General features: G+C 44.3%; 1 protein-coding gene across 4 annotated transcripts in view; it reads right to left on the bottom strand.

The window, feature by feature from the left end:
• Positions 1 to 211: 211 nt before the first annotated feature.
• Positions 212 to 21,105, bottom strand: part of UBA1 (ubiquitin like modifier activating enzyme 1) — a 69,922-nt gene continuing 49,028 nt past the window's right edge. For all 4 annotated transcript variants that reach the window (XM_077463250.1, XM_077463253.1, XM_077463249.1 and 1 more), the window contains exons 16-26: positions 13,590 to 13,786; positions 10,129 to 10,193; positions 8,209 to 8,404; positions 7,901 to 7,975; positions 7,607 to 7,796; positions 7,017 to 7,105; positions 5,843 to 5,935; positions 4,506 to 4,697; positions 3,345 to 3,446; positions 1,304 to 1,404; positions 212 to 1,083 (exon numbers count right to left, since the gene is read on the bottom strand). In XM_077463250.1, coding sequence (XP_077319376.1) covers positions 948 to 1,083; positions 1,304 to 1,404; positions 3,345 to 3,446; positions 4,506 to 4,697; positions 5,843 to 5,935; positions 7,017 to 7,105; positions 7,607 to 7,796; positions 7,901 to 7,975; positions 8,209 to 8,404; positions 10,129 to 10,193; positions 13,590 to 13,786 — 1,436 coding nt within the window. In that variant the 3' untranslated portion in view covers positions 212 to 947. The remainder of the gene's footprint in view (positions 1,084 to 1,303; positions 1,405 to 3,344; positions 3,447 to 4,505; positions 4,698 to 5,842; positions 5,936 to 7,016; positions 7,106 to 7,606; positions 7,797 to 7,900; positions 7,976 to 8,208; positions 8,405 to 10,128; positions 10,194 to 13,589; positions 13,787 to 21,105) is intronic.

Below are 21,105 nucleotides of genomic sequence, written 5' to 3'. Positions count from 1 at the left end.
AGCCCTGGTAAAGGTGGCACCTGTGAATCAGCCAGGGAAAGAGCACAGCCCTCATTGATGAAATAGAGAAAACTTTGGAGGTAATGGTGTCAAAACCCATTCATGGCAAAAGCATCTGCCGCCCACGGTACTATCAATCTGCAGTTCTATAAATGCACCTTCCCAGTAAGATGGACCAGACACTTTATAAAAAGATGACAGAAGCAATAGCTGGAGTTTTAAATTTTTTTAATTTCTTTTCAGAACTCACAGTATAAAGAAACAATTCTATAAGATAAGGCCCTCAGATCACTGGCACGCTCTGGGTGGTGGTGTGGGCAAGACAAGGACGCTCCCCCATGCAGCTGTACAACCAGAACTCTGAGTGGTTAAGCTCCAGTCGGTCACTAACCCTTCTGCCAGAAGGCAGCCGGTATGAAGGGTTAAAGTATATCTAAATGCAAAACTTTTTTTTTTGGTAGTTTTGGATAGAGTATGAGAACTTCATTTTCTGTCTGCATTCAATTGGGGAGCTTTCCCTTGGAGACACAATATGAAGTGAAAAATCTTTTCAATGTGAAGACACCTCCATTATTATATGTCACTATGACAATGGTCCCCAGGACAATTCCAGGGTTAAACTTGCCAGAGGTGACAGACAAAAAAAGAGAGAGGTTCTAACCCTTCTCCACTCCATCCAAATCTAGAAAGTCTTGGGTTTAGAAACACTAAGCAAATGTGTGCACTACACAGCTAACAAAACAAGAATGAAACAAGTTAATGAGACAAAAGACATGGAACAGAATGTGTTGCAGGCTGGTACTTCTTGGGCCAATTAATCTGGATACATCAAGGGGAAGCAGACCGAGCCTGAAATGGGCACTCCTAGAAGGGTACTTGGGTAGAGTGCCCTTTTTCCATGCTGCCTCAAATCCCCCGACATATGCATCAAAACCAATATTCTATGTTCAGCGAATGGTGTAGCGCACATATGGGACCTCCACATCTTCTCCAAGATCATCGTTACAACACAGTTCGAACACCAGCGCTTTAACATGTTTTCCAATCTTCTTCTTTGACACTCTAGTCACAATTTCAGTCATCCTGCAAACAGAACAAGTGTGTTAAATAAGCAGAGAAGGAAAGGTCCCCAACCAAGACATTCATTATATACAGTATACCAAATACCCCAAAAAAAAAAAAAATCAAAAGCATTTTGCGCTATGATGCAACTTCTTCTAAACTTGCTTCCCTAGCCAGGAGTCTCATGGTAAATGCAACAAATATTTTGGAGTTTCAGGATTTAGGAAAAAGTGATACGTACGGTAGCTTGAGACGCTCTTTCAGCTTAGCAGCTTGCATGAAGAATGAGTACAGCATGGAGACTCCCTGGGACAACATGGTGATTTCAAGCTTGTGTTCATTCTGCAAACAGACATTACTGTTACTTCAAAAAACAAAAAATGTTAGCATCAGATACAGCCTGTAGAGAAGACCAATCATGGACAGTGAATTCAAACATCTCTAACATCGATCAGGCCTGGAGAGTGATCAGCACTTTAATTTGTCTGAAGCAGAATTGGTTGAAATAATCTCATGAAAGGCAGCACCCAAAATGGCTCCTTAACTATTGAAGGGAACAAAGTGGCCATTGCTTGTACATTGTTAACCACTTGGCACCCATACTACGTCATATGACGTTGTGGGCTTTGTGAATGATGCCTGAGGCCACAGACAGACATTCAGATATATCGGCACTTTCAGTCGGCGATTCCCTGAACCATAAGAACGATCATAGTGGCTGTTCCGCCGCTTGATCGTTCTTATGGGCGGCAGGAGGGGACGCATGAAAAACTTTTTTCTGAAAAAACATGTTCGAAAAATTGCTGCGCAAATACCGTGCAAGATAAAAAGTTGCAACGACTGCCATTGTATTCTCTAGGGTCTTTGTTTTGTTTTTAGCAATGTTCGGGGGTTCTATGAAATTTTCTAGCAAAAAAAAAAGATGAATTTTACATGTAGGAGAGAAATGTCAAAATTGGCCTGGATGCGAAGTGGTTAATCATGAATGGGCCCACAAGCACAAGTGCTTCTGCTGCCCATTACAGTTCAATACATTTTTATAGACATAGACTGCAAGTAGTAGGGTAGTCAAGAATATATGGAAATATTCATACAAAAAACAAGGACAGTAAAAAAGGGACTACACCATCAATGATATTATTCAGCAACAGGTTGCAAAGTATAAAGGAACTACAGATATGCAGTGGCTCAAACAATGTTTCAAAATGGATATAGTCAGACATATGAGGAAAGGAAGGAAGGAAGGAAGGAAGGAAGGAAGGAAGGAAGGAAGGAAGGAAGGAAGGAAGGAAGGAAGGAAGAAAGTAAGGAAGAAAGTAAGGAAGAAAGTAAGGAAGAAAGTAAGGAAGAAAGTAAGGAAGGAGAGGAAAGGAAAGAAGAAAGGAAGGGAGGAGAGGAAAGTACAGAAGAGCAGCCATCTAGCCCAACCTACAAGCAGAACAGGCTACAGTCCATTCTAGTCGGTAGACATCACGTGAACCAAGGATATCAAACAGCTGAGAAACCTCATTTTATTGGTTACCTCCATTCGCATGTAACAGTTTGTATGATCTAAGATTTAGTTTCAACAATTGAGTGGGGGTCTTCCATGTTCTGCCTTCTGTCAGTTGCTACAGACTACTGCCTTCTCTCAGAAAGCGCAGGTTCACACAAGCGATTTTGGAAGCGTTTTCAAATGCACAGATTTGCATGACAGGCTAGATACTATGTGCTCCTATTGACGGTTCACACCAATGCCATCCACAGGCACTGCATTTTGAGTGCAAATCCCAAAAAATGGTCCTGTGGGAGTTTGAAGCAGTGCGTTCAAGACTCGTGAGTATAGCGGCATGCAGATGTCAGCATTCATTGGATTGCGAGCAACTTGCAATTTTGCCCTGAAGTCAAGAAAAATGCAGAATCCAAAAATCTCACGACTGGTGAAATCGCACTCAAAACTGCAATGCTATTGACAGAAATGTCAAAGCAATTTTAGCATGCATATGTGAACCAGGGCTTAAACTCTAGAACTGCAATAAGCAACACTGGAGTCCCGAGTACATTAGCAAGCAAAATCATATACAAAGTTGGTATGTTCTTTCCCAGTTAGTGGCAGAGAACAGATGCAAAAACATCAGTTTCACTCTGGAAGACAACTGGCTTCCAGAGTGCAAAGCTCTGTGGGCAGGGACAAATCAAATGTCTTCTTATCCATAGGAAAGCGTGCCACTATTAAAAGCATAAAGGCAACCTGCAATTAGGTTCCTTGTCTCAAAGACGAAAGGCTTAGGGAAGTGACTCACCTTGAAATAATCCAAGAACTGCTTCAGTGTCATTTCCTCCCCATTGTCTTGGATGCCATTTACCTCAAACCTGTCCCACAGAGTCCATTCATTCTCATAGTACTAGAAATGGAAGAAATGTCACAGTTAAAATAATCAGGGCTTTAAAAACTAGACTAGACTAGAGTTCCGCTTTAACCACTTTGGTACTAGCCGCCGCAGTTTTACTTCAGCAGGTTGGCTCGGCAGGGCAAATTGACGTTGCCTTACGTCACTTTTTTGCCCACCAGGGGCACGCATGTGCCCGCAGCCGATACGAGTGCCCGGCGGGCGAGATGACTGCCGGTAACCTGCGATCACTTGTGACATATCGTGTGTTCATACCAAGTATGAACACCGATCTCTCTCCCCTCCTAGACAGTCCCATCCCACACAGTTAGAACAGAGAGGGAACATTAACCCCTTGATCGCACAAGCCCCCTCGTGTTAATCCCTTCCCTACCGGTGACATTTATACAGTAATCAGTGCATTTTTATAGCACTGATGGCTGTATAATTGTCAATGGTCCAAAAAATGTGTCAAGTGTTTAATTTGTCCACCGTAATATCGCAGTCCCGATAAAGAAAAATAAAAAATCGCCGCCATTACTAGTAAAACAAGAAAAAACAAAAGCCATAAATCAATCTTTTATGGTGTAGATGCTATAACTTTTGCACAAGCCACTATACGCTTATTGTGATTTGTATGTAGACGACTACATATCGCCCCAAACTGAGAAAAAAAAATGTTTTTTGAAAAAAGTGGGATATTTATTATAGCAAAAAAGTAAGCCGTGTTTTTTTCAAAACTGTCGCATTGTTTATAGCGCAAAATAAAAACCGCTGGAGGTGATCAAAAACCAAAGAAAGCTCTATTTGTAGTAAAAAAAGGAAGTCCGTTTTGTTTGGGTACAGCATCACAATTGTCAGTTAAACACAGTGCTGTATTGCATAAAAAAAGGCCTGGTCATTGAGCAGCCAAATCTTCCAGGGCTGAAGTGGTTGAAGAGATTTTTTGGATGAAGAAAAGCAGGGTTTATGCCCCACCCCTGCCCATGACCTGGTTCGCTACCCACATTTCAAAAGTCAAAACGTTAACCAGATAGGATCTGGTGTGAGGTACAGACCTCACGGGAGCCTTACCTTGTGCTTAGGGGCAGCAATGGGTTCAGAGAAGCCAAAGAAAGGCAAAGCTAGGTTCATGAAGCCATTTTTGTAGGATTCCAGTGACTTGTGTCCCTGAATGATCTTGTAGAGCTCCAAACACACAAGGCCAACCACCGCAGCTGTGGTTGTAGCAATGGCTGGGATGATCTTCCCAGCTATCAATTTGCTCTGCAAAAAAGGTAAAATTGAACAAATAAAAATACATGTCACAGAATAGCCATTATTTCCAACAAAAAGGGGTCTTATCTCAAACTTAACACCATCAACTGTACATCATAACCTACAGCTGGCCTCGACAAATCCAAGGCGCCAGGTTGCTGTTGCGACTAGAACTTGTGCCCTGGCGCCTGGGCTTTTGTCAGTGACGGGTGCCTCTGCTACAGGGTGGGCTGTGGGGTCTTGGCAGGGTAAGTGGAGGAGCCTCACGGGCCTCCAGACACAGAGCACTGTCTGGTAACGTGATTAGCGGCAGTCGTGGGGGATGGAGCAGGAAGAGATCAGCACAGCAGCAGCTGAAGAGGTGAGAGGTTCCTCCTCCCTTTCTCCACACTGTTGGCAGAGCAGCGCCGCGGTGTGTGAAACTGTATGGAGAGAGGAGCTGTCAAAATTGAGGTGGGATGTTGGGGATGGGTGGGACCCAGCTATGCAACACCAGCCAATGGGATGGTATCTGGGCAGGCCACCGTGTATGTGGTCCCACCCCTTTCTTAAACAGCCCAATCATTGGCAGGGTCCCACCGACCTCTGGGATCACGCTGAATTTCTCAGCTCCTCTCTCCAGTTTCACATACCGTTGGCGCTGCAGAGAGCATTCAATTTCACACAGTTACACCATCAGCTGTGAAACCTGCCATTGCCAACCAGTGCCACCTCAGTGCTGCTTATTCGTGCCCATAAGTTCCAACCTCAAAGCCGCCTCATCAGTGCCCATTAGTGCAGCCCAAAGCACATCAGTGGAGGGAAAAAAATAAATAAAATTTGCAAAATCTTATAAAAAAAACAAAAAAGTTGATTTAATTTTTTTTTAAAATATTGTTTTTTTCGCTTAGCATCAGGCATGAGCAATTCTTATTGCCAGATACCCCAGACAATTCTTTCATCCTCAATGGAGAACGCCATTCACACAAAAAAAAGCCATTATTCCATGCTGTCGCTCAGGGACTCAAGTTATAAGTACATTCTGCTCATAAACCTAAAATTACACCTTGAAAATGTGTTAAGGACTTAACCCTGCCCTCCAGGGCTTTGATTTTACAGGTGTGAGGGACAGATCTCACCATAAGGTGATCAGGAACCCAGCCCATTACACTTACTTTGTGTCGATCTGCAGGTGGGATGTCGTAATTCTCTGCCCGCAGATTAGAAGCGGCTACAATGAAGTCCATGTGGAAGTTGGTGTCATCATCCTGTAACAGACGAGATCAATCATGAACGCCCAGCACTTTAGATGAAGGGCTTGTTCACACCATAAACTGAGACCTGTGTTTTTATGCACTAGAAAAACGCAAGTCTTGGCAAGACACACAGAAAACCACTGTTTTCTGTGTCTCTTGTTCACACAAAAACGATGGTGTGATGTGTTGTGCAGAGCTCTGCAAAATGATACAGCATTTCTGGTTTTCTGCACAGCTCCACACCAAAACTAACTGAAAGAAGCTCACTGCATAGAAAATAAATATACTACTACACTTAGTCCTGGCTCCCATCGAGCCCTTGGTAAGGGCAGAATGAAGGAATCTGACGAGGGCATCACTGATTGGAGGACATCTAATGGGGAGACACCGATAGTGGAGAGCTGTAAAGGAGACTAAAGAATGGCTCAGATGAAAGAGGGCATTGCTAGGTTGACACTTGTACAGGTCTTGCGTGCCGCATTAGTGTGGGCACAGCAGCCCATTCAACCGAATGGGCCGCTGTAGATGAAGCAGGGGAAAATGTCCGTCCCCCCCCCCCCCCTCTTTTTTTTATTTTTTTAACACCATGCAGTTTAGCTCACATAAAAATGTGATGCGTTTTCCAACGTGTGGGAGTGCCTTTAGGAATTATTGGAACCCAACACTGCTGCTAAACAGCAGCACGTTGGCTGTGGGTCAGGGACACATGCAATTATGCATGCATTCCCCACCCACAAACCTAGTGAACCTAGCCTGATGAGGGGGGCGCAATGTGAGATCTGATGGGGACTAGGATGTAAGAGGGGTTTCATGAGGGACTGTACTGCAATGTACAGAGGACTCTGATGTAAATGGAGGCTCTGCAATAACACTAGCATTAAAAACTATCCTCTTCTCTCTGTACAAGGGAAGGAGGCGATGATTAGATGTATCTGTAGATAAATTAAAAACTGAACATGCAGAACATTTTCACTGAAACGCACATGAAAACTTGGGTCTCTGAAAAACCCCCCCTCCCCCGGTTTTTCTGCACATATGGTGTGAATGAGGAAAAAATAAAAATAAAAAAAAAACCACACGCACATTACTTTACCTTTTCAAATTCAATAGGAAACATTTTGAAGCCGGAAAGACTGTCTGGTAGGGGTAGGCTGTTTTTCAGCTCCTCTAGACGGCTGTCATCTATCAGAGAGAAAAAGTATTACAGTTAGTGAGCTATGGTAGCCTGTATGGCAGTGGGACAAAAAAAAAAAAATAATTCTACTGATCAAGTCTTCATCAGCAAGAAACAAAATGTACAAAATGCTGCAACCCATAGCAATCGGAAGGTGGTTGTGGATAAAGAAAAAAAAAAAAATTGGCTAGTATCCCACTAAGAAATTAGTCAGCAAAGCCCCTCCTTCACTACACAAGTCAGACAGACAGCAGCACTGAGCTGCTAAATAAAATCAGATTACAGATGGCCTGCCATTTTCAGTACTTTTCAACAACGTTCAGTATAACCTGTGCTGCAAAGTCAATTAAATGATTTTCATTTTTAGTCGCCCCCATTTTCTTTCCCCATTATACGGACATTTGCTGTGTGATAAAATTGACAAGTTAATAGAGTATTCGACTTGTTGCAGTCCCTTTAATAGAGGTCATGCCACAATTTACCAAAGCGCACATGTGTAGTGATTATACCTAGGGAGGCATGTGCATTTTGCATCTCTTGGTCCGACACATGGATTTTGACCCCGGATTTGGGTGTAAACGCTACCACTTTGACAGATTTTAGAATTTCTAGCACAGCGGTTCTGTCCGTGGATCCACTGACATTGTAGGTCTCTGCCAAGAGGTTAGCAGCTGCCATGATGTAATCCAAGTGCAATGACTAGGAATAAAAAAAAGATGTGAGATTTTTAAAGCTCCACTTGGAAAAAAAAAAAACACACAACACACTAGAAGAAAGGTCTTAGAATATATTGGAGAACTTACATTGTTTCCACTGAAAACTAAAGGATGGGGACATCTTTTGGGGCCGGACCAGAAAGGAGCACCAGATGAGGTCAGCTAAATAAACAGACACTAATCAGATACCAGGTACTGTTTTTTGTCATTTCTTGTAGAAAAACATTCAGGCTCATTGTCAGATGACAATTATAGCAGCGTCTGCTTTTTAATTGAAAATACACATCTCATATATACACAGATATTACACACACTATTAGAATTTCTTAGAACTCTGCATGTTTTACAAAGTTTTTCAGACCTCACCACGTTTGATTTAAAGGAGACATACACACCTGCTCAGGGGGGAAATTGTGCAGCAGCTGACAGATGTTATTGGAGTACTGAGTGTGCCAATGATTAAAAGCCCAGGACACGCAGTCTGTCCAGCTCTTAGGCCGGTCTGTAACTAGGCTCTTGTAAACAGCATCGATCACCTCGAGGGGTTGAGAGCCTGGCAGCTTCAAAGTCCTTTCCATGAACTTTGGATCTCTGAGAAAGAAGAATTAAAAAAATAAAAATTAGAAGTCAAGAAAGCAAGAATGGTCACTTCCTATCCCTAAACTAGGTGAGAAAAAAGGGCTAGAACACATCAGTTCTCCATTTGTCTTTTTTTGCTCGACTTACACGATAAGAATTAACCACTGGAGAAGATTATGGTTAAGTGTTCACATTTGGCTCTGGAGAAAATCTGCGAACATCTGACTCTACAAATGAGAGCAAAGCAGAGAAGGTGCTTCCAAGTGCAGTAATAAAATACTTTAATGACAAGGAAGGGTTAAAAACCACTTACAAGATTGAAGTGAATAAAGGCATATCAATGAATCCAGCGGGAAGTCTCCTGGGGAGTAAAGACAGCTGAAGGTGGAAGTTCCAGCCAACCAGTGGTGGTAAACATTGTCTCTGAACCAAGGAGAGGCGTGCTGTTAGGACAAGCATGGAATTCAGGCAACCAGAAGGGACGTCAGTGGGCAGGACATGTTTTGAGCACACCCAGTCGCTCATTGGTTTAAAGAAGGAGCGACTGAGCATGCTCCTAAAACATGTCCCGTCCACTCTGATGTCCCTTCCGGTTGCCTCTTCATCTTGGATCAGCGAGTGTTTTCCACCCCTGGTTGGCTGGAATTTCCACCTGTAGCTGTCTTTACTCACAGGGGACATCCTGCTGGACGTTATAGATTCATTGGTATGGCTGTTTCTGTTCCATCTTGTAAGTGTTTTTAACCCTTTCTTCTCATGAAATAGTTTTACTACTGCATTTAAAATCGCTTTCTTCATCAGCTGTTTTTCCTATAGTGTGCACTTCCCTCTACAGAAGTACTGCTCTGGTTCACCACTTTTCAAGACCCAGCCATGTACTGTTTAACCACTTGCTTACTGGTCACTTAAACCCCCCTCCTGCCCAGACCAATTTTCAGCGCTGATGCACTTTGAATGACAATTGCGCGGGCATACAACACTGTACCCAAATGACATTTTTATCATTTTTTTCCACAAATAGAGCTTTCTTTTGGTGGTATTTAATTACAGCTGGGAGTTTTATTTTTTGCTAAACAAAAAAGATGCAAAAAAAAATTAAAAATCATGTTTAATAGTTTGTTAAAAAATTTTGCAAACAGGTCATTTTTCTCCTTCATTGAAGTGTGCTGATGAGGCGGCACTGATAGGCTGCACTGGTGGGCACAGATAAGATGGCATGGATGGGTGGCACTAAGGGGCACCGATAGGTACCACTGATAGATGGGACTGATGGGCACGGATATGTGGCACTGGGGTGCAGCACCTTTGTTGAGGCAGATTGTGGGCACTGCTGGGTGGCACTTATTTTTTTAATGAGGTGGCACTGGCAGGGCTGGCCGTGATCGGCTCTTTTTTCTCCTCGCGCTGTCAGCGCGAGGAGGAATAATAGCCGATTACCGGCTCCGTTGTATCACATGATCAGCTGTCATTGGCTTACAGCTGATCACGTGATAAGGGGTCGGGATCGACCCCTTGCTCGGATCGGTGATCAGGCGAGTCTCAGGCCGCTCGTGCACGGGACGACGTCCCGGCAAAGGAGGTCCGCGCTGTAGCCGTCATTCGGCTATAGCGCGGGTCTCAAGTGGTTAAGTAACCTTGTTATACAGAGCGCCCTATTCTCCACATGCCTACAAACGAGAGCAGTTTTTAGAAGACTATCGCAGACAGATTATGTTAAGATAAAATGTGTTACTCACGTTAAATATTGATTAACATTGTCTCCAGGTTGCTTGAAGAGACCCTCAAACTCATCTCGAGCCCACTAAAAAGTGAAAAAGATGTACGGTAATTAAAAGAAAAACTTATTTTTGTACTCCCTTGTAAAATCATTTTCTTGAATTCTACTAAGGGCACACACAGCCTTCCCCCTTTGGGTTATGCCATCTACAGGAGGAGGAATGGACATTGTTTTTTTTTTTTCTCTCCAAACACCACACAGGCAAGTCCACGAAACAGAATGTTTCGCTCTTTGAAGCAAAGCAGTACAGATTAGAGGTCGACCGATATGGGTTTTTCTCTGGCCGATGCAGATACCGATATTTAGAAATCGCCACAGCCGATGGCTGATATATGATGCTGATTTTTTTGGGCCGATATGTTAGGCCGTTTATTTTTCCCCTTCATCTCAAAATCTAACAGTTAGACACCTTTCCCACTGGGGCGTTTTTCAGGAGCTTTAAAATAGCGCCTGCAAAACGGCTCCCCTGCAGTCTGTGTGGAAGCCCTGAGTGCTTTCACACTGAGGAGATGCGCTGGCAGGACGTTAAAAAAAAAAAAAAAAAAAAAAAAGGTCCTACAAGCAGCATCTTTCGAGTGGTGTATACCGCTCCTCCACCACTCCTGCCCATTGAAATGAATGGGCACTGCTGCCGAAGCACCTGCAATGCGATTTGGCAGCGGCGCTTCACGGGCACATTTAACCCCTTCCTGGGCCGCTAGCTGATTATAAGTACCCTGCTAAAATGACAGTAAAGCGCCGCTAAAACTGGCAGCGTTTTACCGTCAACGCCTGCTCGCTCCAGTGTGAAAGCAGCCTTAAGTGATACAGAAAATTTCTTACATTTATTAAACAAAACATCCAAACAGTTCACTTGTATGTATAATTTAGAATGAAATAAATACAAAAACAGGTAAATCAAAACTTTTGGATGAAAAAAAAAAAAAAAAAAAAAAAAGGGCTAACTTTACTGTTTTTTTTTTTTTTTTTTTTTTTTTTTTATCTGTGTATTTTTCCCCCCAAAAAATGGAGTTTGAAAGACCGCTGCACAAATACCGTGTGACATAAAATATTGCAACAACCGCTATTTTATTCCCTAGGATCTCTGGTAAAAATTATTTTATATATATATATATATATATATATATATATATATATATATATATATATATATATATATATATATATATATATATATATATATATACACACATACACACACACATACACACACACACACGTTTTGGGGGTTCTAAGTGAATTTCTAGCAGAAAATACATGATTTTTATTTGTAAGCATCAAGTGTCAAAAAAGATTTAGTCTTTAAAATGGTTAAACTGAGAACTCTACACACTGAGATGAGTTCATTCATTCAAGTGTAAACATTGTATCTTTTTGATCTTTTCTTGGCAGAGCCCAGAGAGGAGACAAGTTGCTTCAAGCGGAGGTCCACCCTAAAGTGGACCTTCCGCTCATCGGAACCCCCCCCCCCTCCGGCGCCACAATTGGCACCTTTCAGGGGGGTGCAGATACCTGTACAGTACAGGTATCTGCACCCACTTCCGGGATAGCTCTCTGCGGAAAGGGGCGTAGATTATGCCCCTTTCCGAAAGTCCCCCCGCTGCCTGCTGGGAAACATACAGATACCAGAGGCAGCGGGTCCATCCTTATTGCGCAGCGCGACTCGCGCATGCGCAGTAGGGAACCGGGAAATGAAGCCGAAAGGCTCCACTTCCTGATTCCCATACCAAAGATGGCGGCGGCAGCACCCGAGAGACCGGCTTCGGGTGCCGACATCGCGGGCGCGCTGGACAGGTAAGTGTCACTATTTTAAAAGTCAGCAGCTGCAGTATTTGTAGCTGCTGGCTTAAAAAAAAAAAAAAAAAGGCGGAGTCCCGGCGGACTCCCGCTTTCACTCAAGTCTCCAGGCAACCTGCACTGACTTCTTTTACTAAAGTCATTTGCAAGTCGCGCTGAATATATCATCGGCCTTTTTTAACAGCACAATCGGCCGATGCCGAATAATTAAAAAACGCCAAATATCGGCCGATATATCGGTTGACCTCTAGTACAGATAGCATGATCAAATGTACAGTGGGTGGGACTCATTTCCCTAAATGGACCCCAAGAAAAGGATTTTACAGCGAGAACAAAAATATAAAAATTTCCTTTATCCATTGAGAAACAGGCAGTTTAACTTTTGGGTCAGCAATAAGCAGCTCAAGTAAGGGATGGGCAAACAAACAAATCTCTATGAGCTTGTTCACAGGTGTGTCAATACCATGTGTTTATGCGGCATTTATTCAGCATTTTCTAAGCCTCATAGCCACCCTTCAACACCTGCCACAAACAATGGCACCACACAGTGCTGATCACATAGGAGTGGTGGAGTGGTGTTAAAAATTAGGCAGTGTGTCACTTTCATGAGGCATCGACACTTGTCAGCCACCTCCATTGGTAACAGCACCTTAACAGAAAGAACCAAGAGCCTTTATGGATGCTTTGGTAAAGCATATATAAAAAAAGTGAAGTGGAAGCAAACTTTCATCTCAGATTTTTACCTATAGGTAAGCCTATAATCAGGCTTGCCTATAGTTATTGTAAATATCTCCTAAACTTGCAGCATTTAAGAGATTTTTCTGTCCATGCAGCTAGTGACATCCCAGTTGGGCATTCCTTCAGAGCACTGTGGCATAAATGTCAGCGTATGCGCGAGATGTCACCACTGCGCCAGTCCCAGAGTTGGCAAACTCAGAAGCAAGACGGGTGAGAAGATTAAAGCACCTGCAGCTTTGACACCTCAGCGCTGGAAGGGCTACATTTTAAAAAGAGAAGTTTAACCATGTGTTTTAACTGAGCATGTATCCCTGAAATTGTTTGGCTAAATCCCCAGCGGAATAAAACATTACCAAGATTGCAGTTGCTACTGCAACTGTTAACTGGTTTTAACCACTTGAGTCACAGGCCTATTTAAACAGCCTGTGGACAGTAAGTGGTTAAAAATTTTTTTATATATATATATATATATATATATATATATATATATATATATATATATATATACATATACATATACATATATACACATACATATACACACACACACACAATTGGTTTTCAGATGAAAGCACAGCAATGCCTGGTCCCTAGGAGGAATCAATGATGCAGTACAGTAGAACTACCAAGAGACAGTTACACAACTAGTAATGCGGCAAAAAGCAGGCATGGTAGCCAGCCCTTAACAGGAAATATAAGACACTGAGCCATAAAAATACAGGAGTGTGAGGGAGATCTCCCAGTGGCTGCTGAAGCGTAATGAAAAACATCCTATTTCAAAGTAGATTGATAAAAGTGCTGCTACAGCTCTGCCCAGTTTGGCTTTAATGAAAACCTCAGTGCATTACCCATGTTTGTCACATTGCCCATTATAGATCAGCTTACCTGTAATGTGTGTTCAATGGCATTTGGGAAGTTCTTTAGAGTACAGATGGGTATAGACTTCTCTGGTGGATCCTGGCTTGAGCTGTAGGACTCTGTGATGAAAGGTATGACTACTTGGACATTCCCTTTTGTTCCCAACGTTCCAGACTCCAGAAGCGGTTTTCGGTAGTAGACACAGCGACGGTCCATATACATCCCTAATTAACACCACAAGAGAGAAAGCAGTCTGTCAAAGTCCAGCTGCAGTGCTTGTCTCTAAAAACGAACAGGTCTCCATTTAATGGCTTCAAAACTGTAACGTGCTTGTCTTAAAGTGGAACTATTGGCAAAATATTTTTTTCTTCATTTTGGATAGAGCAAGTGAGGGTTATAACCCGTCAAATTTTTTCACCATCTGTGCCCCATTTCAGAGACTTCCCTTCACTTCCTGTCCCATAGCCAAACAGAAAGTGAAAGGAAATACCTGAAGATTAAGGGAATTCCTTGGACCCCCCAGGTCCCCATTGGAAGACTCCCCCCTCCTACTTTTTGGGGATAACCCAAAATTTGGGATTTTATTCTTCTTTCACTGGTAATGGTAAACCGGACAAAAAGTGGGTGAATCTTCTAAATGGGGTCACAGAAAGCAATAAAAACTGACAGGTGTTCTAATCCCTCTTCAATCTAACCAAAATGTAAAAAAAAAAAAAAAAAAAAAAAAAAAAAAAAAAAATTTAAAAATAAAAGTTTTGCTTGTAGTTCTACTTTAACCACCTTCAGACCGGACCATTTTGCTGGTAAATGACCAGAGGTCTTTTTACAATTTGGCACTGCGCTGCTTTAACTGGTAATTGCGCGGTCATGCAATGTTGTACCCAAACAAAATTTGCGTCCTTTTCTTCCCACAAATAGAGCTTTCTTTTGATGGTATTTGATTGCCTCTGCGATTTTTATTTTTTGCGATATAAACGTAAAAAGACCGCAAATTTTGAAAAAAAATGATATTTTCTACTTTTTGTTATTAGAAAAATCCAATAAACTCAATTTTAGTCATACATTTAGGCCAAAATGTATTCAGCCACATGTCTTTGGTAAAAAAAAAAGTCAATAATTGTATATTTATTGGTTTGCGCAAAAGTTGTCACATCTACAAACTAAGGTACGTTTTCTGGAATTTACGCAGCTTTTAGTTTACGACTATCTCATTTCTTGAGGTGCTAAAATGGCAGGGCAGTACAAAACCCCCCCAAATGACCCCATTTTGGAAAGTAGACACCCTAAGGAAATTGATAAGTGGCATGTTGAGCCCATTGAATATTTTATTTTTTTGCCTCAAGCGATTGAATAATGACAAAAAAAATTTTTTTTTTTTTTTTTTTTTTTACACAAAGTTGTCACTAAATGATATATTGCTCACACATGCTATGGGCATATGTGAAATGACACCCCAAAATAAATTCTGCTGCTTCTCCTGAGTACGGGGATACCACATATGTGGGACTTTTTGGGAGCCTAGCCGCGTACGGGGCCCCGAAAGCCAAGAACCGCCTTCAGGTTTTCTAAGGGCGTAAATATTTGACTTCACTCCTCACTACCTATTACAGTTTTGAAGGCCATAAAATGCCAAGGTGGCACAAAACCCCCACAAATGACCTTATTTTAGAAAGTAGACACCCCAAGCTATTTGCTGAGAGGCATGTTGAGTCCATGGAATATTTTATATTTTGCCACAAGTTGCGGGAAAATTACAAAGTTTTTTTTTTTTTTTTTCACAAAGTTGTCACTAAATGATATATTGCTCACGCATGCCATGGGCATATGTGAAATGACACCCCAAAATAAATTCTGCTGCTTCTCCTGAGTACGGGGATACCACATATGTGGGACTTTTTGGGAGCCTAGCCGCGTACGGGGCCCCGAAAACCAAGCACCGCCTTCAGGCTTTCTAAGGGCGTTACAGTTTTGAAGGCCATAAAATGCCAAGATGGCACAAACCCCCCCCAAATGACCCCATTTTGGAAAGTAGACACCCCTAAATTTAGGGATACACTAGTGAGACTAGGTAATAAATGGCGGGTGCCCTGAAACTATAAAAAAAAATAACTAACCAACCAGCGTCACCTGTAACAGTTATATGGTGATCACTGGTGAAAGGGTTAACTAGGGGGTAATCAGGGGGCTTTATGTGGTAGTATATGGGGGTCCCTGGCGCTATAAAAAGCTGCGGCGAACCTAAATACCTACCTGCCTAACTAGCGTCACCTGTGACACTAATACAGTGATCAGAAAAACGATCGCTTATTAGGCTGGGTTCACACTGGAGCGATGCGGGAACGCCACGAATCCGCGGCGGGTTCCCGCATCGCATGCCTCCCGGGGGCAGTTCACACTGCCCTATGCGAACTGCTGGGAGTGTCAGTGAAATGTTAATGACACCCCCAGATCAGTTCGCATATCGCAGTGCGATCTGCAAACTCGGATCGCATGGTGTGAACACCCATGCGATCCGATTCTGCTGCGGACCAAAAAAAGGGTCCCGTGCGAGTTTGCGGCGGGTGCGGCACGAATTCAGCCATACTATCTGTATGGCTGAACTCAAATCGCACAGAGATCGGATGTGATTTGTACTGCAGTGCGGTGCGAATCACATCCGTTCTCATAAACCGCTGCAATGTGAACCCAGCCTTAGTGACACTGGCGACGGGGGGTGATCACGGGGTTAAACCTTTATTGGGGGGGTTAGGGGGGTACCTTAGAACTAAAGGGGGCTAACCCTAACTGCCCTAACAGTTATTACAGTCACAAATGACACCCGCCGGGTGATCAGGGGGTTAAACCTTTATTAGGTAATAAATGGCAGGTGCCCTGAAACTATAAAAAAATAACTAACCAACCAGCGTCACCTGTAACAGTTATATGGTGATCACTGGTGAAAGGGATAACTAGGGGGCAATCAGGGGGCTTTATGCGGTAGTATATGGGGGTCCCTGGCGCTATAAAAAGCTGCGGCGAACCTAAATACCTACCTGCCTAACTAGCGTCACCTGTGACACTAATACAGCGATCAGAAAAACTATCGCTTATTAGGCTGGGTTCACACTGGAGCGATGCGGGAACGCCATGAATCCGCGGCGGGTTCCCGCATCGCATGCCTCCCGGCGGCAGTTCACACTGCCCTATGCGAACTGCTGGGAGTGTCAGTGAAATGTTAATGACACCCCCAGATCAGTTCGCATATCGCAGTGCGATCTGCAAACTCGGATCGCATGGTGTGAACACCCATGCGATCCGATTCTGCTGCGGGCCAAAAAAAGGGTCCCGTGCGAATTTGCGGCGGGTGCGACACGAATTCAGCCATACTATCTGTATGGCTGAACTCGAATCGCACAGAGATCGGATGTGATTTGCACTGCAGTGCGAATCACATTCGTTCTCATAAACCGCTGCAATGTGAACCCAGCCTTAGTGACACTGGCGACGGGGGGTGATCACGGGGTTAAACCTTTATTGGGGGGGTTAGGGGGGCACATTAGAACTAAAGGGGGCTAACCCTAACTGCCCTAACAGTTACTACAGTCACAAATGAGACCAATGCAAAAACAAAAAAAAAAAAGCAATTGGTGTCACTGTGACTGGGGGGGCAGGGGTAATTGGGGGGTGATCGGGGGGTAAAGGGGGGGGTGTGAGTGTGCCTGGCATGTTCTACTGTATGTGGGGTGTGTTGGTGCAACTCACCGAACCTCTCTCCTCGGTGCCGGAACGAAAACTACCGACACGGAGGAGAGAATACATCACTTCCTCTCCTGTGTTTACATTACAGGAGAGGAAGTGATGTCACCGGACATTTTCATTCGCCGGGAGCGATCGCGAGGGGGTGGCCATGAATGAATGGCCGTCCCCTCGTCCGGGATCGCTCCCGAACGAATACCGACCACCGCAGGCACCGGGCGGGGGCCCGATCGGGCCCCCGACCGGCGGGCAGGCAAGGACGTACATGTAAGCCCTTATGCCTGCCCGTGCCATTCTGCCGACGTACATCGGCGTGCGGCGGTCGGCAAGTGGTTAAAGTGGAGTTCCACCCAGAAAATTGAACTTTCGCTGATCCGGTTCCCTCCCCCCCTCTGGAGTCACATTTGGCACCTTTCAGGTGGGAGGGGAGAGCAGATACCTGGCTAATCCAGGTATTTGCTTCCACTTCCGGCGAAAGATCCCTGCAGTATCTGCGGCGATCTACGCCATGTATGGGAGACAAGTCCCAGAAGACAGCAGGGACCAGTGCGACTCATGCATGCACAGTAGGGAAACAGGATGTGAAGCTGCAAGGTTTCACTTCCCGATTCCCTTAAGATGCCAGTGTTCCGTCAAAAAGTGCCCGGCCATCGAATACTGTCTACCCCGTACTGCTCAGGTGCAGCGCTTGTGCAGTACGGAGGAGAAGGAGACTCCTAAAGTCTCCAAAGAAGAACAGCGCCTACGCACCGAGTCCAGGTTGAAGCCCCACCATCCAAGTGGACATAGGGTTGCTCATAGTAACAAGGCCCCTCGCGGGCTCGCCACGCTTCGGGTGCGGCCTCGCTCAGCCATTTATTCTAAATCTATGTCCACTTGGATGGTGGGACTTGAACCTGGACTCACTGCACAGGCGCCGTTTATCTTCCGAGATGTTCGGCTTCTCAAAGCGCAGTACAGGGCGGACACCAATCCGATGGGGGACACTATTGGATACATCACCGGCGCCTCCACCCAGAGCCGAGGGACGGTCGGCTTCGGGTGAGGATATCACCGGCACCCCGGACAGATAAGTGTCCTTATTTTAAAAAAGTCAGCAGCTGCAGTATTTGTAACGGCTGACTTATTTTTTTTTATTTGCAGGCAGAACTCCGCTTTAGGCTCCAATAACAGGTAATTTTTAGACAAAATTTTTTGTTAAAAAAATAAATAAATCGAAGTCTGGTTGATGAATATGAATGCAAAACACCAACAAAGGCAGCTGCTGCTACAAGTGAAGGCTTTGGTTTTCTAAATTGGGGGGGGGGGGGGGGGGGGGGGGACACCACACCACAGGATTTGTGTTACCGTAAAATCCCTCTCTGAGTTGACAAAAACAGCTTCTCTTTGTTACGGATGGGATTTAAATAGCGCCAACTACCAAGAGGCACTAGGCAAGAAAACTCAACCCCCTCCTATGAGCAGTCCTCTGCATAAAAGCCTCTCTGTATAGGCCACCAGTTCATAATAAAGCAGTGGAAGCAAACTCCAAAAGAGTGCTGTGCCGTCAAAAGGATTTTATGAGGAGTAACAAATTAAATTTTCTGGCATTCCCAGTTATCTTCCAGGATAGCTTACACAGAGACTCCTCCCACCTAGCACAGGAAACACATGATCCACATTATAAAAGACTTCCCATAGGCCACGGCCCCTCAGTATTATGATTTTCCTCTGACCAGACAGGAATTTCAAGCAAGTTATTTATTTTGTCTGGCCTACATGCTAGGTAGCAGGGGCCTCCCGGCGGCCAGGTCCTCTAACAGGGGCAGTGCTTCTGGGGAGCAGGTTGGCTTGGGTCACCATGGGCCCCTCTGCTAGGGACTCAGATGAGAAAGAAGGGCCTCCTCTCATATCCCCATTAGTTGAACCTTCAGCGTAAGGTGCCTTAGCTGCAGGAGGATGTGTGCTCATGATCAGTCCATCCCTGGTGGTAGCGTGCCGACAGCAGGGGGTAGCCCGCTTTTCCCAGGTTATTCCCGCCGTCGCTGGAGTGGAAAGCACAGTAAGCCTCTCTCCATGACTGGCATCCTTGTGTGGCCGTATCAGTCTCACTGGCAAGGACAGCTGACGTAATTTCCAGTGCACAGGCAGGAAGTGACGCAGTCACAGGAAGTCATGTGGCAGCCATCTTGGTACACCTACGGGGGGAGCACCAGATCCACAGCACAGTCCCGGGTCCTCTAAGCCATTAAAAATAAAAAGGCACTGGGTTACTTCCTGGACTGTGAACATGGAACAGCCGGGGACTGTTGATTCAGGTCAGGGAGGTCCCATCACTCTTGACTTTGGCCCTAAGGTGTGGGGGGGGCTCCCATCTTTTCTTACTCTCCTTTCGTGGGGGCACAGGGGGATTGTGGGGGCCTTTTTGTAGATGCACAAGTGTAACCTCCCCCTAGTTGGAGGGTTGAGTCACATATAGCACCACAATTCCTGGTGTCAGGAAGAGTAAGAGATACTATCCTTAGCAGGAAAGCCACCACCAATGCTATATACAAGAACTAAAAAAGTCTGGGGTGTAGCGTACAATCAACAGAATCTCAGGCTCTATGATCCTGGCGGTTATAGAATTCCTCCAAGTAGGTGCAGACCTAAACCTTGCAGTCAGTACCCTTGAGGTACAGGTATCGGCTATAGCGCTTCCTGAATTAAAGGCTAGTAGAAAAACCTCTAATCAAAAGGTTTCTTACAGCTAGAAGTCAAAAAAGGTTTTCCAAATCTAGGCGGTTCCCCTCTTGGGAGTTATCCACAGTACTACAGTCTTTGCAGGGAGCCATTCGATAGACTGTTCCATAAAACGATTGACCTTAAAAAAAAAAAAAAAAAAAAAAAAAAACTGTCCTTTTGGTGGCACTTGCTTCCACTAGAAGGGTTTTAGAAATTCAAGCGTTCGATTGAGGAACAATTTTGCATAATATCTCAGGACAAGATTATTCTCTCTTAACCCTGCTTTCCTGCCCAAAGTAGCTTCCATATTCCATCAAATGGAGGAAATAGTAATCCTGTCTTTTGGTGGAGACCCTAAAAATAAGGAAGGTTAAGTTTAATAAAAATAGATACAAAACGAGAAGAATTACAGGCTCCCATTACCATGGAGGAACTTGGCTCCGCCATTGGACACACGAAATCAGGTAAAGCCCCAGGACCAGACGGATACCCTATCTTAAATTATAAGATGTTCCTCCCCATATTAGGCCCACACATGGTGTCATTCTTCAATGCAATCGGGTCCGACACAACTTTCCCTAGAGAGATGCTGAAAGCCCACATATCCCCGATTCCCAAAGAAGATGAAGCCCCCACTCAGTGCGGCAGCTACAGACCCATATCCCTGCTAAAGGTAGATTTAAAATTATTCTCCAAAATTCTAGCATCCCGGTTAGCGCACCATCTCCAAACCCTAGTACACCTGGACCAAGTGGGTTTCATACCAAACAAGGAAGCCCTGGATAACACGATCAGAGTCCTTAACCTCCTTCATGTAGCCAATAAAAGGAATTCCCCCTGTGTATTTTTGAGCACAGATGCCGAAAAGGCGTTTGATAGGGTAAACTGGACCTTCATGCTTGCAGTTCTTAGACACATTGCTCTAGGAGACAGGCTGTTCAACTGGGTTAAAATATATTCAAAATCCCACAGCGCAAGTGAAAGCAAATGGAATTCTCTCATTGCCATTTCCAATGGCACGAGACAGGGATGCCCCTTATCACCTCTCCTCTTTGCCCTCTCCTTGGAGCCATTTCTATGTAAGATCAGACTAAACCTAGACATC

Source organism: Lithobates pipiens, unplaced genomic scaffold (genome assembly GCF_037356315.1).
Source record: "Lithobates pipiens isolate NorthernLeopardFrog02 unplaced genomic scaffold, aLitPip1_a1.2 Scaffold_3, whole genome shotgun sequence".
NCBI classification, from domain to species: Eukaryota; Metazoa; Chordata; class Amphibia; order Anura; family Ranidae; genus Lithobates; species Lithobates pipiens.
Note: the sequence above shows the minus strand (reverse complement) of the source record. Positions and strands in the feature narration are given on the sequence as shown.